General features: G+C 44.7%; 1 protein-coding gene across 2 annotated transcripts in view; it reads left to right on the top strand.

The window, feature by feature from the left end:
• The window catches only part of LOC128782842 (splicing regulatory glutamine/lysine-rich protein 1-like), a 72,372-nt gene that overhangs the window by 44,398 nt on the left and 4,818 nt on the right, over positions 1 to 23,156 (top strand). For both annotated transcript variants that reach the window (XM_053933336.1, XM_053933337.1), the window contains exons 8-9: positions 5,695 to 5,814; positions 10,018 to 10,524. In XM_053933336.1, the coding sequence (XP_053789311.1) occupies positions 5,695 to 5,814; positions 10,018 to 10,524 (627 nt within the window). The remainder of the gene's footprint in view (positions 1 to 5,694; positions 5,815 to 10,017; positions 10,525 to 23,156) is intronic.

The following is a 23,156-nucleotide window of genomic DNA, read 5'->3' on the forward strand; positions in this document are numbered from 1 at the left end:
ATGGTCCTCCAGCTCAGGACATGGAGACCCCCTTGGTCCATCATCTGTGTTGATGACATAGGCAGAGAATGTGTTAAACACCTCTGCCTTGTCCATGTCCCTGTTTGTGAGGTGACCATCCTCATCCTGTAACAGGCCGATGTTATTTTTACACTGCCTATTGCTATTATTATATTTGAGAAAACTCCTTTTATCATCCCCCACAGTTCTGGCAGCTTCAACTCCAGTTGAGCTTTACCATACAGATTTTCTCCTTACAGTGTCGAGCAGCATCTCTGTATTCTTCCCATGTCACCTGACCTTGCTTCCACCCAGCATACACCTTCCTGTTTTGCCTTATTTTTAAGAGAAGATTCCTGTTCACCCAAGTTGGCCTTCTGCCTGGCCTGATTGACTTCTTACATTTAGGAATTGCCTGCTCCTGGTGACCTTAGGAGGTGATGCTTAAAAAGTGACCAGCACTGATGGACCCCAGCACCTACAAAAACATTTTTTCCAAGGGACCTTTGTACAAGTCCAGGTAGATGACATCAGTCACTCTTCCTTCATCCACCACTGCTGTATCCCCATTGTAGAAGGCCACTAAATTTGTCAGGCACAATCTGCTCTGGCTGTCAGCAATCATCTCCTTATTTTCCAGTGCCTGTGTTTTGTAATAATGTTACACAGTAAGTGTTATATAATGGCATCAAAACACTGGGTACCTTTTTAATGCAAGAACAATAATTTGTTCAATTATTTATTGCTTATCTTCTCTAACTCAGGAGATAACAAAAACAGTCTTTGTTTTGTGTAACTGCAGTAATCAGTGCCATTTTGTACTGACGCAAATCTAACTGATTTTTAGGAGATAAATTTGGATTTATTTGTCTTGCAGAAAATCTGTGGTTTAAACAATTGCTGATAGCTATATATATATATATATTTAAGTGATTTTACCACTGTTACTGTCAGTTTTGAGAATGTGCTGTGTTGTGGTTTAACCCCAGGCAGGAACTAAGTACCATGCAACCACTTATTCACTTCCACCCCTCCTTCCCTGGTGGGATGGGGAGGAGAATCAGAAAAATATAAAATCCATGGCTGAGATAAAAAAAGTAAAATGCAAAAATAATGCTAACAAAACCAACAATAATTTTAAAATGTAATTACAATAAGAGGGAGACAGAGGAATAAAACCCAAGTGAAACAAGTGATGCACAATACAATTGCTCACCATCTGCTGACCCATGCCCAGCCTGTCCCCAAGCACTGACTGGTGGCTTATGGCCAACTCCCCCCAGTTTGTATACTGAACATGATGTTCCATGGTATGGAAAATCCCTTTGGCCAGTTCAGGTCAGCTGTCCTGGCTATGCTCCCTCATGGTTTATTGTGCACCTCTTCACTGGCAGAGCATGAGACACTGAAGAAGCCCTTGTCTTAGAGTAAGCATTACTTAGCAACAACTAAACATCAGTGTGTTATCAACATTATTCTCATACTGAATACAAACCACAGCACTGTACCAGCTACTGAGAAGAAAATGAACTCTGTCTCACCTGAAACCAGAACTGTATACACCCCTTATTCCACACTATGTCATGCCAGGTCCCTGTTACAAATGGAGATGAGAGTTTAGACAAGTCCTGTCTTTGACTCAGATTTCTGGTAGTAGCTCTTTTTGAGGTGGCCTGCACCCCAAATGGTTCTCGCTCCCAAGTTCTTAAGAATGGCCAATTAAGTATATTTTTAAATGAATTATTTATTGAAAAGACACAATATTAACAGACATAAGTCTTTAAACAGACTACTTACTACACAGGATAAAACAAAAAGAACTACTAGTAGATAAAATACAGTGCATGATAAAAGGTACCTATATTAAAGCTAGTGAAGAAATAGTATAGGTTAGGAGTCAATGTAGCTTACCACCAAATTGATGATGGAGTACACATAGAATGCTTTCACTCAATTCCTGGGAAAGTAACCACAAAGTTTGCATCCAAACTTCGAAGAGAAGTCCTACATGTTTCCAGGGTGTGTGTAGGAGACTTATGACTTCATGAAAGTTTGTGTAGCTTTTATAGTTTGTAAAGTGAATTTTCTGTCAGTCAGAAATTCCAGCTTATCTCCCTACATCCTGCTCTCAAGGCAAGATGTTTATTGTATCCCATCTGGTGTCAGAGGTAACTCCTTACTGGACAAGCCTTTGTGATCTCACCAATTCATGTGAGGGGGAGAATGCCTGGAGCTATTGCACCAGCTGATGGATAGAACAGATAAGCTCTTCTGTGGTAGGGGGGAAGACTTATGTACATTCAGGTTCCTCAGGTGGTCATGGACCTGATCTTCTCTTACAGTGGGAAGGACTTTGCTCCCCCAGTCCCCATTCTGCTGTCCATCCACTCAAGAGGTGTGGGAAGAGAGGTTGCCATTGAAGACTGAGGCAAAGGAGTTGTCAAGCACCTCAGCCTTCTCTTCATCCATTGTTACTAGTTTACCAGTGTTGTTTATTGGGGGGTTACACATTCTTTGACCTTCCCTTTCTGGTTGACATAACTGTAGAAGCCCTCTCTGTTGTTCTTTGTGTCCTTTGCCAGGTTCAGTTCCAGCTTCACCTTGGTCTTCCTCACCCTATCCCTACACAACTGTACTTTGTCTCTATATTCTTCCCAGGTCACCTGTCCTAACTTCAACTGTCTATGCATTTGCTTATTTCCCTTTAGTTTGACCAACCATGCTGGTCTCTTGCCTTCCTTGCCTGATTTCTTTTTCCCGGGGATCACTAGCTCTTGCACTCTATGGATGGTTTCTTTAAATGTCTGCCAGGTCTGTTCCACTCCCTTGTGCCTGAGGACAGTCTCCCAGGAGATCCCACTGACTCTCTCCCTGAAGAGCTGTAAGTTTGCTTTCCTAAAGTTCAGGGGCCTAACTGCTCCTTACCTGACCCATATCCCTCAGGACTATGAACTCCACCAGAGCATGATCACTGCAGCCCTGGCTACCTCTAATGTTGATGTCCCCAATTAGCTCAGTTACGCTAGTGACCAACAGATCCAGTATTGCATCCCCTCTGGTAGGGCTATTACCTGGCTCAAAAAGTTATCCTCCATGCATTCCAGGAGTCTCTTGGATTGCCTACAGCTTGCTGTGCTACTTTCCCATCAGATATTAGTGTCACAGGTGGAGTGGGAGCTTCAGACAAAGTTTATTAGAGAAGTCTTCCCACTGAGTCACAAGGTGCAGAAACGACTGCCTTGCTTTCTAAACTCCTTCTCAGAGAGGAGCCTGAGTGTGGCTGGATCCAATCTTAGCCCCAGACTTTGTCAACGGTTTAAGTCTAAAAAGTTATAAAGATGTAATTGAACCTATGTGCAACTTTGTCCTGTGGGATTAAGGATGGCAAACCAGATATATAGATATAGATATATATAAATGAATGATTTATTATGATAAATTATTAGACAAAAAGATCTAAACCAGAATTATTTACTACAGAGTATAGAAGCTAAAACTACTAGTATAATATAGTGTACTATATTGAAGCAATTATATTAAAGCTACCAAACCCACCCAATTTTTAAGTAGAGACTGATGTTACTGACCCATACCAACAACTCTGGGCTCTTTCTTTCAGCCTCAAGGAGTAACCTTGAGGGGCGCCCTCACCCAAGGGAGGAATCTTCATACACTCTCCAAGAAAGGGTGTGTTAGAAGAACCTGCCATTTGAAAGTGGGACTGAACTTTTATAGTATAAAGTGATTGACTGTCAGTTATATGTCTCCAGGTCAACTGTGCCAGCTTAGCATTTTTAGCTAAGGATACTTTACCATATCTGCTACATCTTCACCTCCATATCAGGATGCTTAACTTTGGGATTGATGAGTCAGACTGACTGTAGCATAATTCAACACCAAAAGCAGCATGATATCCCCCTCTTAGTTCACCACCGATAGCTTTGAAAAATAGGGCATTGTTCGAGATGTTTTACCTGCTCATGGCTGTTCTTCAGAGACAGCTCTTCACACTCAATCTGCTTCTTGATGTAGAAGGCAACCCATCTGCCTCTCCTTCCTCCCCCGTTTCTTATGAACAGCTTTTAGCCATAGATAGCCACACTCCAGTCATGGGATTCATCCTACCAAGTTTCAGTAATGGCAACAAGGTCGTAGCTTTCTAGCAGCATGGTGGCTTCTAATGCCTCCTGTTTGTTGCCCATGCTGTGTACATTGGTGTAGAGGCACCTCAGCTGGGGTTTTAGGTGTGTTGCCTTCCTAGAAGAAGACCCCTTAATTCAAGATAATTTTCTGGTGTTTCCCTGTTGGCTTTTATTAGCTTAGGAGTCCATGGCTTGTCCCTGTAAGACTGCAAGTGTGTTCCAGTGTGGCCAGCACACTTCAGAGCCAGCGAGATCTAGATGCACTACAGCTGGGCTATTGATTTCACCCCCAGCACTGTCATGCTGCCCCTTAACTCATCTCTGCTGAGCCTGGTCTTTTCCCCTCTCTCCTTCAAACCTAGTTTAAAGCCCTCTCAATCAGCCCTGCCAACTCACAGACTAGATTCCTTTTGCCCTTGCTAGACAGGTGAACCCCATCTGTTTCCAGCAGGCCTGGTGTTGTATAAACCACCTCATGATCAAAAAAGACGAAATTCCACTGATGGCACTGATCTTTGAGACATGTGTTGACTAGGTGGGTTCTCCTGTTCTTTTTGGCATTCTTCCCTGCTACTGAAGGAATTGAGGAAAACACCACCTCTGCTCCTGTCCCTTCAACCAGTTGCCCCAATGCTTTGAAGTCCGTTTTGATTGCCCTAGGACTTTTCTCAGCAACCTCGTCATTGCCAACCTGGGCACCCAGCAATGGGGAATAATCAGAGGGCTGAATCAGTCCAAGGAGTCTTCTGGTAATATTCGTTACCCAGGCCCCAGGGAGGCAGCAGACTTCCCTGTGGGATGGGTCCAGTTGGCATACCAGGTCCTCGGTTCCCACTACAATTACCCTTCTTTCTTTCTTAACACCCGTAGTTGGGATCTGTCTGGTTGACTGACTTGTTCTGGTCAGCCCCCTAGATAGATCTTCATCTCCACTATTATCTGCCTGATCCTCGAGTTCTAGAGCTTCATACATATTCTGTAAGGGCACCTGGGAATGCAAGGGAGGCTGGAAGGGGATTCTCCTACCTCCCAAGCAGGGACCTGTTTCCATTCCCCTCCCCCCCATTTTTTAGGTCTCCTTCTGTCTGATGGTGAGAGGGTCAGGGCTTCTCCAACTCTTGCTGAGCTTCCATCCACTGCATTTTTTTCAGGGATGGAAGGGTGTGACTCCACCAATCTATTTCTCTCTCACACTCCCTGATACTCTTCAGCCTCTCCACTTCCTCTTTAAGCTCTGCCACCAGGCAGAGCAGATCATCCACCTGGTCACACAGCACGTAGGTGTTGTCTCTGCTGTCATCCGATGTTACCAGGAGTACATGAGTATTACTTAAATGGTGCATTGTTTCAAAGGAGAGCATATGCACCTGGTGAAGCTTAAAGTATCCATTTTTACAAAAATGTTGATAGGCAGTATATTACTGAGGTGTAACTATATAATTTTATGTAGTGAGGCAAGATTTATGTGCATTTTTTTTTTTCCTTCTTGGTTGACCTAATTTTTATGAAGTTTCAATATTAAAGTATTTTTATTCTGGTATTATTCATATAGAAGTAGGTCTGGCAACAGATCACTCTCAAGACAAAAGGACAGACGAAGATCCAGAAGTCCCCTGAAAAAACGGTCTAGATCTAGGGAAAGGTGGAGATCAAGAAGTCGCTCTCATTCTCGGTGAGTTCCATTCCTTAGAAATTATACTGTTCATCTTAGCACATAGTACAAAGTTTTTGAAAACAATCTAACAAACCTTTTAGGTGATGGCAAATGAAGGAATCGCTAAATGCTTTAGCCTGTCCTAAGGCTTTGTTTGTGGAACAAAAGAATAGAAAGAAAGGGTTTTTTGTGCTCAGTGTACAGGTTTTGTCTGTGATATAGTTAATTTTTTTCATAGTAGTTCATGTGGTGCCTTCAGGGGTTAAACCACAACCCTGAGGTACCTAAACTTTGATACCAGTCTAGTCTGCATTTATACCAACATCAAGCTGATTGAAAGTAGGTAATTTAATTGTCAGACTTTAACCAATGAATTAGGTATGTTCTGTGTAGCCTGTGATACAAAAATGTGGATGATGCTTCTTCAGCCTTGTCAGCAGTTATACTTTGGATTCAAGCTGAACTTGATCCTGCATTCTGAGAACATGTATAAAGCTTTTGTGCACGAGATTGTCATGCTGGCACATGTGACCCCGGGACCGGGTCAGCCGGGAGCGTGGCAATAAATAAAAGGACGGGTGCAATGGATTTGCCTGGAAAATAAGAACCTTTAATAATGCACGTAAATAACAAACATGGAGAAGCCATGCACAGTACAAGAGGCAGGATCCAAAGACCTAACAATGGGGTGCACAGAACCTTATATAACTTTATCTGAGGGGCAGGGCTGAGGGGACAGGATCCAACCAGGGTAGACAACAAAACATGACTAAATAAGGAAACTGTAGTAAACCAATCAGAGGGTAGGGTTCAAGACATGGCCTTATATGGAATGGCTTACTTTGCATAAGTATTCCCATCATTCCATGCTCATTCCATGCTACTCACCCTAACTTAACAAGATGTTTTCCATGGCCTAAGGTTAATGCTTTCTGAGTAAGCCAGTGGGGCCATTCTGCTGTTCATCCCAACCAGACCCACTCCAACACGAGATTATTTTTTTGGTCTTTGGCTATTTCATATTGGCCATACACTACTGTAAGCACAAATGTATATGTCTATTATGTAACATATTTACATTTCAGCATCTAATACACCTATATTTTGCCTAGTCCATTAATTTTTAAGTCTGATTATCTAATTATTGAACTGTGAAATTCCAACAAAATAATTCCTTTATCTCCTTGGATGATAATGTAACTTTCTGAGGGGTAAAATAGTGAATATTCACAAAAGTGACTGTAAAAGTAGCTTAATGAATAGAACCCTTGGTACTTTTCTTTCTGTTTCATCTCTTTAATCCCCCTGACTCATTTAAAGGGAGCTTCATACTTAGGTTGTCCAGTTGTTTTCTGAGGAAAAAAGTTTTGTGGGAAATAGAACTGCAGATCTGTGGACCTCAGTGGGAACAGTTAGGAGGTAGGCTACATAGCTAGGCTTCATTGATGGATCCTTTTGACTCTGTTGCTGTCTGGAGCTTCTTGAGATATCTGCTCACTGGAAGGGCCAAATCCAATCTCTGTGATAAATTACTAGAAGGTGCTTCTTGGGTCATTGTGAGACCCCTTGCTATTGCTGGGACTGTGTGCTGTTTCATCTTAATGATCTTACAATTCGTATGTGAGACATCCAAAGAGGTATTTGCCAAAACATGATGGGAACCAAAGTCTTCAGGTCACAGACTGTGAAACAAGCCTACTATTTATTAGTAGCCAAACACTTGTTCCAATGAAAAAAGGTGGGGGTTGTGTTTATAAATATCCTAGAGGCAGGTCTAGGAGTCATGTGTCTCCTTTGTTAGAAAGATGGTTTGGAGTCTCATGCTTCCAAATAATCCTTTACCAAAATGTAATCTTTCAGTGTCTTGGTTTGAAAGACAGGTGTCTGCCAAGGAGGGTGGGAAGCTCCCTTGGAATGGAAAAGTTGACCCCCTTCCCTCCAAATTATTATAACTTTGAAATTAAGGGGCTTTCAGGCAAAGATATGGGAAAAGGAATAACAGTTCTTTACTAGTATGTATATGTATAACAAGGCAAACAAACAACAATAACTATGGCAGCAACAACAAACAAAACCAGAAACCCAGTAACAGCCTTCTCTCAGCTGTCAAGCACTTTCCCCTTTGGTGTAGTTATGGTCACAGCCAGCAGGGATGCTGTTGGCTCCCGGCTGGGCAGGGCAGGTGCGAGGATTCCCTCACAGTTGCAGGGGGGCGCTGTGGCATGAGTTCAGCTGCATCTCTCATGTGGTGATGGCAGGCATGCAGATGGTGAAATGGACTGTAGTAGGAACCTCAGAGCAGTGGCTGGGACGGCAGGGCCTGCCTCACTTGGGGGTAGCAAGCAAAATGTAGCAGAGACTCCGGGGCCGTGCCCAAAACTGTGGGGTGTTCAGGTGTCGGGTTACAGTGTAGCAAGAAGTCCTGAAGCAGCAGCAGAGAGCAGCAGGGCTGGGCGAGGGATTGCTCCCTGTGGTAGCTCACTGGCCATGGCTGGTCCCTGGGTCAGGCTGCGTGGGGCAGGGGGCAGCCCCCGGAGGGGAATGGGGTGGTCCCGGGTCCCAGCATGGCACACACTGGCTCTGGGCTCCCAAACAGCAGAGAAGCAGAGAAGCAAGCCAGTAAGCTCCAGTCACAGTGCCAAAGGGAAAGGGAAAAAAAAAAAAAAAGGTCAAAAGCCAAACGGCAACTGTATCTCTCAGAGAGATCCCACCACGTGGCAGTGGAGACCAAATTGCCCCACCAGAAGAGGAAGCAACCACTCCTCACCCCCCAACTCTCACAGGAAATCTTGGGCTGGCTCCCACCCATCGTGATACTCCCAGAGCTGAGGGGAGGGGGTGGGGGAGTCAGTGACCACCCCGGGATGCAAAACAAAAAAAACAAAACCAAAAGAACCATCCCCGAGACATCCAGCCAAAGCTGTGATCTAACTGTGTGCACTTTTGGGGTCCATAATGTAAAAAAGATATAAACCTATTGGAGAAAATCCAAAGGAGGGCTATGAAGATGATGAAGGCTCTAGAGGGGAAGCCATACAAGGAGCAGCTGAGGTCACTTGGCTTGTTCAGCCAGGAGAAGAGGAGACTGAGGGAAGACTTCATCATCATCTACGGTTTGCTCACAAAGCAGAGGGGCAGGCACGGATCTTTTCTGTCTGGTGGCCAGTGACAGGACCCAAGGGAACATCATGAAGCGGTGTCAGGGGAGGTTTAGGTTAGATATTAGAAAAAGGTTCTTCACCCAGAGGGTGGTTGGGCACTGGAACAGGGTTCCCAGGGAAGTGGTCACAGCACTAAGCCTGTCAGAGTTCAAGCATTTGGACAATGCTCTCAGGCACATGGTGTGATTCTTGGGGATGGTGCTGTGCAGGGCCAGGAGCTGGATTTTGATAATCCTTGAGGATCTCTTCCAACTCAGCATATTCTATAATTTTATGATTAATTAATTTTTATTTGACTTGTCTACTAGAACATCCAGTGGATTTTTTTTCTCACTGTTTTTATGAACATGTATCATTCTCCCTATCACAAAGAAGCTGACTTGTTCTGTTACCTTGCTTCTGTTTTTATGGTCTTACTGATTTTTCAATAATTTTCTAATTCATAATGGCATTACAGATAGTTGAATTGTCTTGGTTGAGTTTTTGCCTTACATTTACCTTTTGAGGGAATGTGGTGAAATTTTATCCCAGTTTTTTTGTTTCTGTGTATTAAATGATGTTGGATTTCCAAGCAGTTAAAAGATATTTATGTGAGACAACACCGTAGATAAAGACTTCAGTCCAGTCAGCGGTCATTATTCACATGGAGGTGGTTAATCTGCAGTCCATTTTACATGTACACCTATTTAGTAAAGAATGGATTTACAAATTGTAGAGTTTGTCTCACTCCTGATAAAATGTAGAAAATTTATGTATGTATGGTAACGTAGCTGTGAGGTGAAAAGACATTCTTTCAAAGTGTAATGATGTCACTTTGACAATCACAGTTTAATTTGATTTTTGCCCCCTCTTCCCCAATTTGGTTTCCAATTTTTTCCTATCTATATAGCTTCTCCCACATGGTGAACAGGGGTGACAAATGAAAATTTTGAATAATTCCTATTTTTCAACAGAAACATATATTTTATCTTGAACAATTAATGTATGCTAAAGAGTTAGTTGTAATTTTTATTGGAAAGATCAAATATTAATTAATGGATTTGTGTTTGGCTTTTCACAGGGACAAAAAAAGAGACAAAGAAAAGGTCAAGGAAAAAGAAAAGGCCAAAGAAAAGGAGAGAGACCAAGACAAAGAGAAGGAGAGAAACTGGGACAAAGAAAAGGAAAGAGAGCAAGATAAAGAGAGACACAGGGATAAGGACAAGGAGAAGGACCAGGAGAAAGAACAGCATAAAGATCGAGAAAGAGTTAGAGACAAGGATAGGGATAGAGACAGGGACAAGGACAGGGAAAAGAACAAGGAGAAGGAAAAAGACAGAGAAGAGGTAGACCAGAACAAGGAAAAATATGATGTTACGAAAGAGGGGGAAAAGGATAGAGAGAAGATTAAGGACAAGGAGGGAGATAAGGACAGAAGGGAAAAAGGAGACAAAGAAAAGGAGAAAGATGAGAAGAAAGAGAAGGAGCAAGAAAGAGAAAAAGAGAGACATGATAAAAAAAAGAAAGAGAAGAGATCCAGAACACCCCCAAGAATCTATAGCTCTTCAAGATCTCATAGCTCCAGCAGGTTTGTTTAGAATTTTTTTATGCTTTTTTGAACTTGTCAGTACAGTGATGCACCATGTAAAATGCACATCCTAATTTTTATGTATTGGTATCACCATTCCACTTACTAATTCAATTTGTATTCTTGTGTTTTTTAGATTTCCCCATTAAATAAAATCCATTCCAAAGAGCTCTATATGATGCTTGATAGAAAAGAGTTTATTGTTGGGCAACTGATACTTGCCTTTCACATTACTGCATAGTATAGTCCTTGAGGACAGTAAGTAGATGGTTCCTATGCCATTTCACTGTGTTGGAGCCATCCAAAACTTATGGTAGAGGGACATTAAACACCATCTTTGTCCTAATGAAAGTTTGAGTCACTGGTACATAGTTTCTTCATTACTTACATACTGTACAATGTTGGTCTGTAACAGAATTTGTTGGGCTTATGAACAGTTGGGTGGTAGTATTTGCCACTTGGCAACCTTAAGGATGGCGAGCAATACATTTTCTTGGCTGGATGGCTGAAGAGCAGGAAGCAAGCATGTTATTTGGCTGACTAACCATTCAGAAAGGGAATGTATGTATCTCAGTTGAAAAATAAGGATGTGTTCTGGTTTGAAAGCAAAACCAGTGAGTGACTCCAAGTAAGAAATACAATTTATTAGGAAAAGGGAAAAAAAAAACAACAACAAAATGCATGCAATAATACAAAAGAAAAACCACTGACAGAGTCAGAATACAACCTGGCACCCTGCTAGTTAGGGTGGTGGTAGCAGTCCAGATGAAATGGTCTTGTTGAAGTGGTGGTCCTGTGGAAACAATCTGGTAGCTCTTGTCCTCTGGAAACCAGTGGGTAAGGGTCGCCATTCCTACGGGAATCCAGTGGAAAGAACTGACTGCTCTGTCCCAAAACCCAGATTATATCTAGGTGGGGATGCTTAGCTCCTTCCCCCTGGGTGGAGCATCTCACAATGGACTGATGTCATTCTGAGTCATGCGCTGGGTCCTTGATTACCCGTGAAACAGAAATGGCTCCCGGAGAGAGTTATCACTGAGTCATGTGGCAAGACATTGATGGGCCCATTAACAGGAGATAAAGGAAAAAAACAATGCCCCTCCTGGTTTCAACAGCTCTTAAGGATGGGAATAGAATGCATTTTTATATTGTAACCTAGGACAGGATGCCTTGATTAGTTGATTAAATGTCCAAATACAAGTAAAAATTAACACTTCTTAACCATGTTGATAGTAAACAGGAAAGCAAGCAAGGTTAATTAGCTGTTGTTTTTGCCTGTGAGGGAGGGTAAACTGGGTGGAAGTCTGGGTAAATTCAATCTAGCAAAAGGAGACTGTGAGATTGATTTTAAGCTCTGTAACTGGACTAACTCAAGCATATTCAAAAGCATAGCAGCTAACTTAAGTTCAGAAGCTTTCAAAATACTTCAGCAATTATGGAGTTCAATAACATCATGTGACAAATTTAGATAGAAAATTTTATGTTACCTTGAGAGAATGAAATGCTGCATGAATTGGAAGAAGTTCTACATATAATAATCACTTCCCTGGACAAAAGCAAAATTTTCGTAGCCCTCAAAATTCAGGAGTTTATGGTTCATATAATGCAGAAAAAGCTGTAATGGCTTCTGAACATTCTGTTTGGGTTATATGAAATGTCCATGCCTTTCTGGAGGTTTATGGGCAAAATATTGTGGTTTCTTTAAACATATACAGCTTCCTATTTTAATGCATTTTTAACATTATTTCATGGGTTGACTACTTGCACAGAGTAGAGGTAGTTCTGTTAGCTTCAAAAACAACGATTTCTGCATGTATGTATCAGGAGTCTTGAATTAGATAATTAATTGTGCTGGACTGACCTAGGTTGAATGCCAGGTGCTCACTAAGCAACTCTATTGCTCCTTCTCCTCAACCGGATCAGGAATGGCATGGCCAGCAGGAGCAGGGAGGTCATTCTCCCCCTGTACTCGGCACTGGTGAAGCCGCACCTTGAGTACTGTGTCCAGTTCTGGGCCCCTCAGTTTAGGAAGGATGTTGAGATGCTTGAGCGTGTCCAGAGGAGGGCAACAAGGTTGGTGAGGGGCTTGGAACACAAGCCCTATGAGGAACGGCTGAGAGAGCTGGGGTTGTTTAGCCTGGAGAAAAGGAGACTCAGAAGCGACCTTATCACTCTCTACAACCTCCTGAAGGGTGGTTGTAGTCAGGTGGGGATTGGTCTCTTTCACCAGGCAGCAACTGACAGAACAAGAGGTCACAGTCTCAAGCTGCGCCAATGAAAATATAGGTTAGATATTAGGAAAAAGTTTTTCACGTAAAGGGTGATAAAGTACTGGAATGGTCTGCCCAGGGAGGTGGTGGAGTCACCATCCCTGGATGTGTTTAAAAAAAGACTGGATGTGGCATTCGGTGCCATGGTTTAGTTGAGGTGTCAGGAAATGGGTTGGACTTGATGATCTTGAAGGTCTCTTCCAACCTTGTGATTCTGTGATTCTGTGATTCTGGATGGGGGAGAAAAATACCATGAGTTGAGATAAGAAAGGGGAGAGATCACTCACCAATTACCATTATGGGTGTGGTGGGCTGACCTTGGCTGGATGCCATGTGCCCACCAAGGTACTCTGTCACTCCTCTTTCTCAGCTGGATAGGGAGAGAGAATAAGATGGAAAACAGCTGATAGGTTGAGACAAGGCAGTTTACTAAAGCAAAAGTGAAAGTTGGTGTGTGCACAAGCAAAGAGAAAAAAAAAATCTCTATTTCCCATCCAGCCACTTCCTGGGAAGCAGGGTGTCCTGGTTTAGGGCAAATTTGGGAGAAAACCTCCAGAAGGAGCACCCCCCAGAAAGCAAACCCCCCCACAGCCCCTCCCCCCACCTGGTTCGGGAAGAATTTCCTTGGAGAGAAGTGGAAAAAAAACCTGTTTATTTAACAGGCAAAGCACTCCCCAGCACAAAAAAAAATGGACAACACCAGATGACAAAACTCTTTCACTGCTCTGAAGAGATGACAAATTCAGAAAGTCTCTCCTGGGAGTGATCGCTCTGTTATCGGTCTTTCCGGTGCTGGGAATGTCTGCTGCAGGCCACAAAGTGCAAACTCTTGGTGTTTTCCCAGGTCCCAGTCCGGAGCAGGTTCGAATGGTTCCAAGAAAAGGGAAAGAAAAACAGTCCAGGGAAAATTCGGACTGCTAACTAACAAGCAAAAGCAAGAGCAAAAGCAGTAGCAAGAGCACAAGCAAAAGCAAAAGCAAAAGCAAAAGCAGCACTATGTACTGCACCGTCTGTGTCCAGCAGACCGTGGGGGAGTGAGCAGGCTGATAACAAAACAAAACTTCACTTTTCAGAGCCAGTCTTGAAGGCACAGAACATAATATCCAACATAAACAGAACAGACGACTGGGGATACAGGCATCATAATGTCACCCTAGGACATTCCACCCTTTATCCCCATATCATCAACATACTACCAAACATCATGCATTTTATTCATGTAAAAACTTCCATCCGCTCTCCCCAAAAAATAACAATCAGTGCCCATTATGCCCCTGTCGCATCCACACACCAAACCACTGAATCCAGGCCCCAGACTCCAGAGCTGCAGGATTCCCCACTTTCATTTTACTCATTCAAAAATCCATCTTTCACTTACTCAAACTTTCTACACACATTTTTTTCTATCTCATGTCTGTGTGGTTTAATGTACAGACAATGGCAGTAACATCCAGCAAACAGTGATATCTACATATGAATCTCACCCCACAATCAGATCTCCCTGAGGTACACATCGTGTTGTTCCATCTCTTTGCATTACCCACCATGTGCAACCTGGTCCTTCAGCAAAGACAACCCCACGAATGGGTTTGTCTGTACTCGAGGCAGAATTGATCCACACTATCTTCCCTAACAAACCTCTGACATGTACCATTGGGACTTTGTCTACTATATTCAGGGGCTCAGATTGGGCAGGACCTGCTCGATTGGTGGAACCTCAGGTGTTAACTAACCAGGTGGCCTTTGCTAAGTACTGCTCCCAATTTTTGAAAGATCCCCCACCCAATGCTTTCAAGGTGGTTTTTAATAGTCCATTGTACCTCTCCACTTTGCCTGCAGCTGGTGCATGGTAGGGGATATGGTACACCCACTCAATGCCATGTTCCCTAGTCCAGGTGTTGATAAGGCTGTTCTTGAAATGAGTCCCATTGTCTGACTCAATCCTGTCAGGCATGCCATGTCTCCACAGGACTTGCTTTGTCAGGCCCAAGATGGTGTTCCAGGCAGTAGCATGAGGCACAGGGTAGGTCTCCAACCATCCAGTGGTGGCTTCTACCATGGTCAGCACATAGTGCTTGCCTTGGCATGTCTGGGGCAGTGTGATGTAGTCAATCTGCCAGGCCTCCCCATTCTTATATTTGGACCACTGCCCACCAGACCATAGGGGCTTCACTCGCTTGGCCTGTTTGATGGCAGCACACATCTCACAGTCATGGATAACCTGAGAAATACTGTCCATGGTTAAATCCACCCCTCGGTCTCATGCCCGCTTATAGGTGGCATCTCTGCACTGATGGCCTGAGGCATCATGGGCCCATCAAGCTAAGAAAAACTCCCCCTTGTGTTCCAAATCTAGGTCTATCTTTGACACCCCTATCTATGCAGCCTGGTCTACCTGCTTATTGTTTTGGTGCTCCTCATTAGTTCGACTCTTGGGGACATAGGCATCTACGTGGTGGATTTTCACAAGTAGCCTCCCTACCCTGGTAGCGATGTCTTTTCACTCTTCAGCAGCCCAAATTGGTTTTCCACTACACTGCCAGTTAGCCTCTTTCCACCTCTCCAGCCATCCCCACAGAGCATTGGCTACCATCCATGAATCAGTGTAGAGGTAGAGCTTTGGCCACTTCTCTCTTTCTGCAATGTCCAGGGCCAGTTGAACAGCTTTGAGTTCCGCAAGTTGGCTTGATCCACCTTCTCCTTCAGTGGCCTCTGACCTGTCATGTGGGGCTCCATACGGCTGCTTTCCACTTCCGATTCATCCCTACGATGCGACAGGAGCCATCAGTGAAAAGAGAGTAGTGTGTTTCCTCTGCTGGCAGCTGGTTGTATGGTGGAGCTTCTTCAGCCTGTGTCACTGGTTCTTGTTCTTCATCTGTGACATCAAAACTTTCACCTTCAGGCCAATTTGTAATTACTTCCAAAATCCCAGGGCAATTCAGTTTACCAATACAGGCGTGCTGCGTGACGAGAGCAATCCACTTGCTCCATGTAGCATTGGTGGCATGGTGGGTGGTGGGAACCTTGCCTTCGAACATGCACCCCAGCACTGGTAGTTGGGGTGCTAGGAGGAGTTGTGCTTCTGTACCAATCTGAGGTGGCTTGGACTCCTTCATAGGCAGCTAAGATTTCCTTCTCTGTTGGGGTGTAGTTGGCTTCAGACCCTTTGTAGCTTCGACTCCAAAATCCTAATGGTCAACCCTGAGTCTCCCCAGGCACCTTCTGCCAAAGGATCCAGGACAAACCATGTCTCCCAGCTGCAGAGTAGAGCATGTTCACATCTGGTCCTGCCTTGACTGGGCCAAGGGCAACTGCATGAGTGATTTCCTGCTTAATCTGGGCGAATGCTTGTTGCTGCTCAGGGCCCCAATGGAAATAGTTCTTCTTGCAGGTGACCAGGTAGAGGGCTCACAATCGGGCTGTACTCAGGAATATGCATTTTCCAAAAGCCTATGGCACCTAAGAAAGCTTGTCTTTCCTTCTTATTGCTTGGTGGAGACATAGCTGTGATCTTGTCGATGACATCCGTAGGAATCTGACACCGTCCATCTTGCCACTTCACTCCCAGGAACTGGATCTCACAAACTGGTCCCTTAACTTTACTCTTCTTGATGGCAAAACCAGCTTCCAGGAGGATTCGGATGATTTTCTCTCCTTTCTCAAACACTTCTGCTGCTGTATTGCACCACACAATGATGTCATCAATATACTGTAGATGTTCTGGAGCCTCACCCTTTTTCTAGCGCAGTCTGGATCAGTCCATGGCAGATGGTGGGACTGTGCTTCCACCCCTGGGGCAGTCAGTTCCAGGTATAATGCACTCCCCTCCACGTAAAGGCAAACTGAGGCCTGCATTCTGCTGCCAGAGGAATGGAGAAAAATGCATTGGCAATATTGATAGTGGCATACCACTTTGCTGCATTGGACTCAAGTTAGTACTGGAGTTCTAACATGTCTGGCACAGCAGCGCTCAATGGTGGAGTCACTTCGTTCAATGCACGGTAGTCCACTATCAATTTCCATTCTCCTTCAGATTTACGCACAGGCCAAATGGGGCTGTTGAAGGGTGAGTGGGTTTTGCTGACCACCCCTTGGCTTTCCAGCTCTCGCATCATCTTATGGATGGGAACCAGAGCATGTCGAGTTGTTCTATACTGTCGGCGATGCACTGTTGAATTGGCAATTGGTACCTGTTGCTCTTCTCCCTTCAGGACTCCTACTGTAGTTGGATTGTCAGAGAGTCCAGGCAAGGTGTTCAATTGCTGGATGCCCTCTGTCACTACAGCTGCTATCCCAAATGCCTACCTGAGTCCGTTTGGGTCTTTGAAATACCCACTTTGGAGGTAATCTATGCCCAAAATGCATGGGGCCTCTGGGCCAGTCGCAATAGAGTGTTTCTTCCACTCATTTCCAGTCAGACTTACATCAGCTTCAACTAAGGTAAAGTCCTGTGATCCCCCTGTCACACCAGCAATAGAAACAGATTCTGTCCCCACATGTCTTAATGGGATTAATGTGCACTGCTCACCAGTATCGACTAAAGCTTTATATTCTTGTGGTTCTGATGTGCCAGGCCAACGAATCCACACAGCCCAGAAAACACGGTTTTCCCTAGCCTCTACCTGGCTAGAGGCAGGGCCCCTCTAAGCCTGGTTATCCTTCTTTCCTTGGGCATATGTCTTGGAGGTTCCTTCAAGGGGATCGGACATGTCATCATCATCATCATACCCGGCAGTTCGGCTGTGGGCAACTGGAACTGCTTTCCTTTTGGTGGAACTTCCTCTCTGAGTCTTGCCTTCCTTCAAGTCACGCACCCGTTGTGCCAGAGCAGCAGTAGATTTTCCATCCCATCTCGTCATGTTTTCTCCACAATCGCACAGGAAGAACCACAGCTCATGGGGTGTACCTTCTCTCCCCATCTGGGGAACATCTGCGTTGGATATCAGAACTTCTGATCTGTACTGCTGAGATTTGGAGAAGGTCCTCTTTAATCTCCTCCCTGATTTTTTTATGATTCTCCTCTATCTTGTCTTCTAATGTCTGCAGATGTGTTTCCACCGTTGCGATTTTGGCATGTGTTGGGCCATGTACAGCATCTGCATATGATTGGAGCTTCTTTGCCATTTCAAGCACGGCCTCATCCCTGTCATCCCGCTTCATTATTGCTAAAGCTGAAGCGTATTCCTGTGGCCCAAGTCATACAAGTTTTCGCCACATCACAGATGTACATGGTACCATGTCTGGATTCCTAGTTGTTATGTCATCTGAGAAGATAATCTCTGCCACTGCCATTTCTCTCTGGCATTGAATGCCTTGTTCTGTAGTCTTCCACTGAGTTTGCTGCATATAGAGATTATCTGCACACAGGTATCTTTGTGCTACACTTTCCAGGACCCGTGCCCAGAGGCTGTGAGGGTTAGCCCCCCCTCATCATTCCTTGGTCGATGACGGGATCATGTGACAGGGATCCCAAGTGCCTCGCTTCAGTGCCATCCAGAATTGTAGCCTCGCCTGCAGCATCCCAAAGACGGACAAACCAACTAATTATAGATTCATCAGATCATTGAGTGTAATCCTTCCTTCGGCCACGAAGGTCCTTCAGGGAAAATGACTCAATATTAGCTTCTGATCTTTTGCCTGTTGCTTTGACTCCTGATTTTATGCCAGGAGGTGTTGAGGGTCCTTCTCCTGCATCATAATCATCATCGTCATCCCCTGATCGATCAGTCTTGTCTGTGTACTTTCCACTTCTCGTGCTAGAAGCAACAGCCATTGGTTGAGGCTTACTGTCTGGTTTTGAGCCTGGGGTGTTGGCTGCAGCCTGAGTGACTGGGATAGCTGTTGATTTATCTCCCTGCCCCTCTTCCTCTGTCTGCTGCCCTACAGTATCTAGCAGTGTGCAATAAGCATATGCCAGGGCCCAGATCACTGCAATGATCTTTTTCTCCTTAGGGTCATCATGGCACTTCTCTTTCAGGTATTTCCCCACCTCAGCTGGGTTCTGAATTTGTTCACGTGGAAAGTCCCAGACTATAGGGTCAGAAAATTCCTTTAAGATTTGACCCATACCCTCCCATTTCCCACACCACTCAGGATTTTCCACACCTGGATCTACTCCTGGGTCAGGGGTCTCATCAGCCCCTCTAGAAATCTCAGCCCTCATTCTAGAGAAACTGCAGACTGTATAGAGGAAGCTTACCACATTAAATACCAGAAAGATGGTCTCTTTAACATTCAGGGGGAACTGAACATTCTCCAATAGGGATGTAACAGATTCAGAGGAGAAGAAGGAAAGCAAAGGCTGAAAAGCCTCATCCCCTTCTTCTCCTCTAACAAATAGGGTGCATAACCATACCCATGAACCATACATTCCTGGAACAGACTCCAGTACCTTTATAAACTTCCTACAAGCCATTACAACCAAGCCCTTCCTGATGGATATTCTGGTCAGTGCCCCTCTACTGCAAAAACTACATATTAGGGACAATACCAGAGCCATTCCTGGATAAGAAAATAAACCTAGGGACCATAGAGGTATTAAGACCTCAAAAAACCCTAGGGACCAGAAAAACATGCAAGCCTCCATCCCAAGAGACATTATGAATTCAAACAACATGGCTACTAACTGCTCTATACCAACACAGAGTAATTGCAACCAAAATACGATTAGAACAGGGTTTTTTCCACTCTCTCGAGCCACACGTTGAGTGCCAAAATACTTGCCCTCATTTAGGGCAGATTTGGGAGAAAACCTCCAGAAAGAGCACCCCCCAGAAAGCAAACCCCGCCACGGCCTCTCCCACCACCTGGTTCGGGAAGAATTTCCTTGTTTTTTTCCTTTGCTTTAGTAAACTGCCTTATCTTAACCTACTAGTTGTTTTCCATCTTATTCTCTGCCCTGTCACACTGGGGAGTGATAGAACAGCTTACTGGACACCTGGCACCCAGCCAAGGTCAAACCACTACAGTCCTTTTGGCGCCCAAATGTGGGATAAGATAAAGGCAGTTATACATATATATATTGCATGCTATAGTAAATGGTAAATAGTAGTTATCAAGTAGTAAGCTCCTATGCGGGACACAGTGTTTGTCAGCTGCGCTGCTTATCACTCTGTTTTGATGAGTTTGGGAACATGTTAAGACAATGATGAATGAATACAGCTCCTTCTCCCTGCCCAGGGTGGATGTGAATGATTTTGTACTGCAGACTTCCATGGTCTTTGCTCATACTTATGTAAGCTGTTTAATACTGTTAATAATATTAGCTAATACTGTTGGTACGCTATGGAATTCATGCAATCTGTCATCATCCTGGTGTAAGAGAAAACAACCTTTATGTTAAGAGCTATTGAAAATCTGCCCTGTGGAAGAATTTGGTCAGGTTCCTAGGGTAGTTATCACCTCCCATTGTCTGGGACTTTACACCCAAACAGGTAAACAACCCTAATAAACTGACCTGTCAACTGATAGAAGGGTGCCTTATTTACCCCCATGAAAATCAGCAGCTTCTTGCCCTGTACTAGAGCCTGGCCTGTGCCTACCGAGCCATTGTTCAATACTCTCACAAGACTATAGTTGAGGCAGGAATCCAAACTGCATTTGAGGACACTATGGCTGAGACAGGGACTCAAACTACAGCAACTACAGTAATTGCCCCTGTAGTGAAAACAAAAAAATGGACAAGGCAAGTTGCAAGCCCATACTGCCAATTAGTAAGGGAGGAAGAAGAGGAGGAAGTAACAGTAGGAAAGGAGGGATTAGATCAAGAAGCAGTACCTTCAACAAAGAAATTGAAAGAAGTGAGGCAAATCAAATGGGAAACTGAAGTTACTTGGTCCCTGACCTCATGAGAACTTTGAGACTTGCAAAAAGATTACAGCCACCAGCAAGGTGATCAGATTTCTGCCTGGCTGCTTTGGTGCTGGGATAATGGGGCCAACAGTCAGTAGTTAAAAGGTCATGAAGCCCAACAGCTGGGATCCGTTCCTAAGGATCAGGAAATTGAAAGAGGAATTGGAAAGGAAGGAGCAATTTGCAGACTCTGGAAATGGCTTCTCTCAAGCGTGAGGGCAAGACATCCATTTAAGGGAGATCTTGTGAGCTCACCAGCGAAGTGGACCACTACAGACAAAGGTATCCAGTACTTAAGAGAAGTAGCAGTGCTGGAAATCGTCTATAGTGATCTAAAAAGTGACAGAGTCCCTAAAGATCCAGAGGATGTCCTTTGCACAATGGCCATGTGGAGGAAGGTAGTTCAAAGCGCCCCTGCATTATATTCCAGCAGCTTGGTATCATTGGTATCATTATCCACAAATGGATACACCAACTGTAGAGATGGCATCCTTCTGGATCTGAAATGTAGAAGAAACACTGGGTACTTCCTCATCCCTACAAGCCAGCACCCCAGCTTTTAGGGGCAGCCCAAGAGATCGGTCCTCTCCTGCTCTGGTCAGAGGAAAGTCCCAAGCTCAGGTGATGTGGCGAACTCTGGTTCTTTCTGTGTGACCAGAGGGAGGGCATGAGGAAGTGGGATGGTTAACCCACCTTTAAGCTGGAAGGCCATGTCTGTGAACTGAGAGGGAAGAGAGCTGTTAAGAAAGGGTCATCCAAAATGACTCCATGTCGTTTCTGCAGAGAGACAAGAAGGCAATCAGTGATCTCCCAGACATAAAAGAACTGAAATCACTTCCGTTAACCCTGGTGAGGACACTTCTGATCTGGCATCCCAAAGGTCAGACAGTGAATACTCTGACCAGGAACAGAGGGTCCCTGCCTTCAGCCAGGAGGAGGAAAGGGATGACCGGGTATACTGGACTGTGTGTATTCAATGGCCTGGCACATCAGATCCACAGAAGTATAAAGCTTTAGTAGATACCAGTGCACAGTGCACACTGATGCCATCAAGGCACGGAAGTGCGGAATCCATCTGCATCTCTGGAGTGACAGGGGGAGGCCAGGAGTTGTCTGTATTAGAGGTTGAGGTGAGTTTAACAGGGGACAAATGGGAAAAGCATGCCATTGTGACTGGCCCTGAGGCGCCTTGTATCTTTGGCATCGACTACCTCAGGAGAGGGTACTTCAAGGATCCAAAAGGTATCGATGGGCTTTTGGTGTAGCTGTGAATAGAGAAAAATCAAACAGTTATCCACCCTGCCTGGCCTCTCCGAAGATCCCTTCATCATGAGATTGCTGCAGGTTGAAGACCAGCAAATACCAATTGCTACCAGGACAGCACATCGGCGACAATATTGCACCAACTGAGACTCTTAAACTCCCATCCATGAACTAATTTGTTGACTGGAGAGCCAAGGAGTGATCAGCAGGACCCACTCACCCGTTAACAGCCCCATATGGCCAGTGTGAAAATCTAATGGGGAATGGAGGCTGATAGTAGAGTATCGTGGCCTGAATGAAGTCACACCACCTCTGAGTGCTGCCGTTCCAGACATGTTGGAACTTCAATATTAGCTGGAATCAAAAGCAGCCAAATGGTACCACAACTGATATCACTAATGCATTTTTCTCAATCCCTTTGGCGGCAGAGTGCAGGCCACAGTTTGCTTTCACTTGGAGGGGAATCCAATATACCTGGAACCAACTGCCCCAGGGGTGGAAACACAGCCCCACAATCTGCTGTGAATTGATCTAGACTGCGCTGGAACACAGTGTCACCTAGAGCAGGTTACACAGAAATGTGTCCAGGTGAGTTTTGAATGTCTCCTGAGAGGGAGAATCCACAACCTCCCTGGGCAACCTGTTCCAGTGCTCTGCCACCCACAACATAAATAAGTTTTTCCTCATGTTGAGATGGAACTACTTGTGTTTTAGTTTATGGCCATTGCTCCTGGTTCTGTCACTGGGCACCACTGAAAAGAGTCTGGCACCATTCGCTTGGCACCCACCTTTGAGATATTTATATGTAGTGATGATATCCTCTCTGAGTCTTCTCTTCTCTAGACTAAAGAGGCCCATCTCCCATGGTGTTTCCTCATAAGAGAGATGCTCCAGACCCCCCCATCATCTTAGTGTCCCTCCATTGAACCCTCTCCAGTAACTCTTTGTCTTTCTTGTACTGAGGAGCCCAGAACTGGACACAACTCCAGATGTGGCCTCAGTAGGGCCAAATAGAGGGGGAGGATCACCTCCCTTGACCTGCTGACCACACTCTTCCCAATGCACCCCAGCATACTATTGGCCCTCCTGGCCACAAGGGCACACTGCTGGCTCATGGTCAACTTGTCATCCACCAAGACTTCCAGTTCCTTCTCCACAGAGCTGCTCTCTAGTAGGTCAGCCCCAGCCTATACTGGTCCTTGGGTTTATTCCTCCCCATGTGCAGGACCCTACACTTACCCTTGTTGA

The sequence above is a fragment of the Vidua chalybeata genome (assembly GCF_026979565.1).
Source record: "Vidua chalybeata isolate OUT-0048 chromosome W unlocalized genomic scaffold, bVidCha1 merged haplotype SUPER_W_unloc_1, whole genome shotgun sequence".
Classification (NCBI taxonomy): domain Eukaryota; kingdom Metazoa; phylum Chordata; class Aves; order Passeriformes; family Viduidae; genus Vidua; species Vidua chalybeata.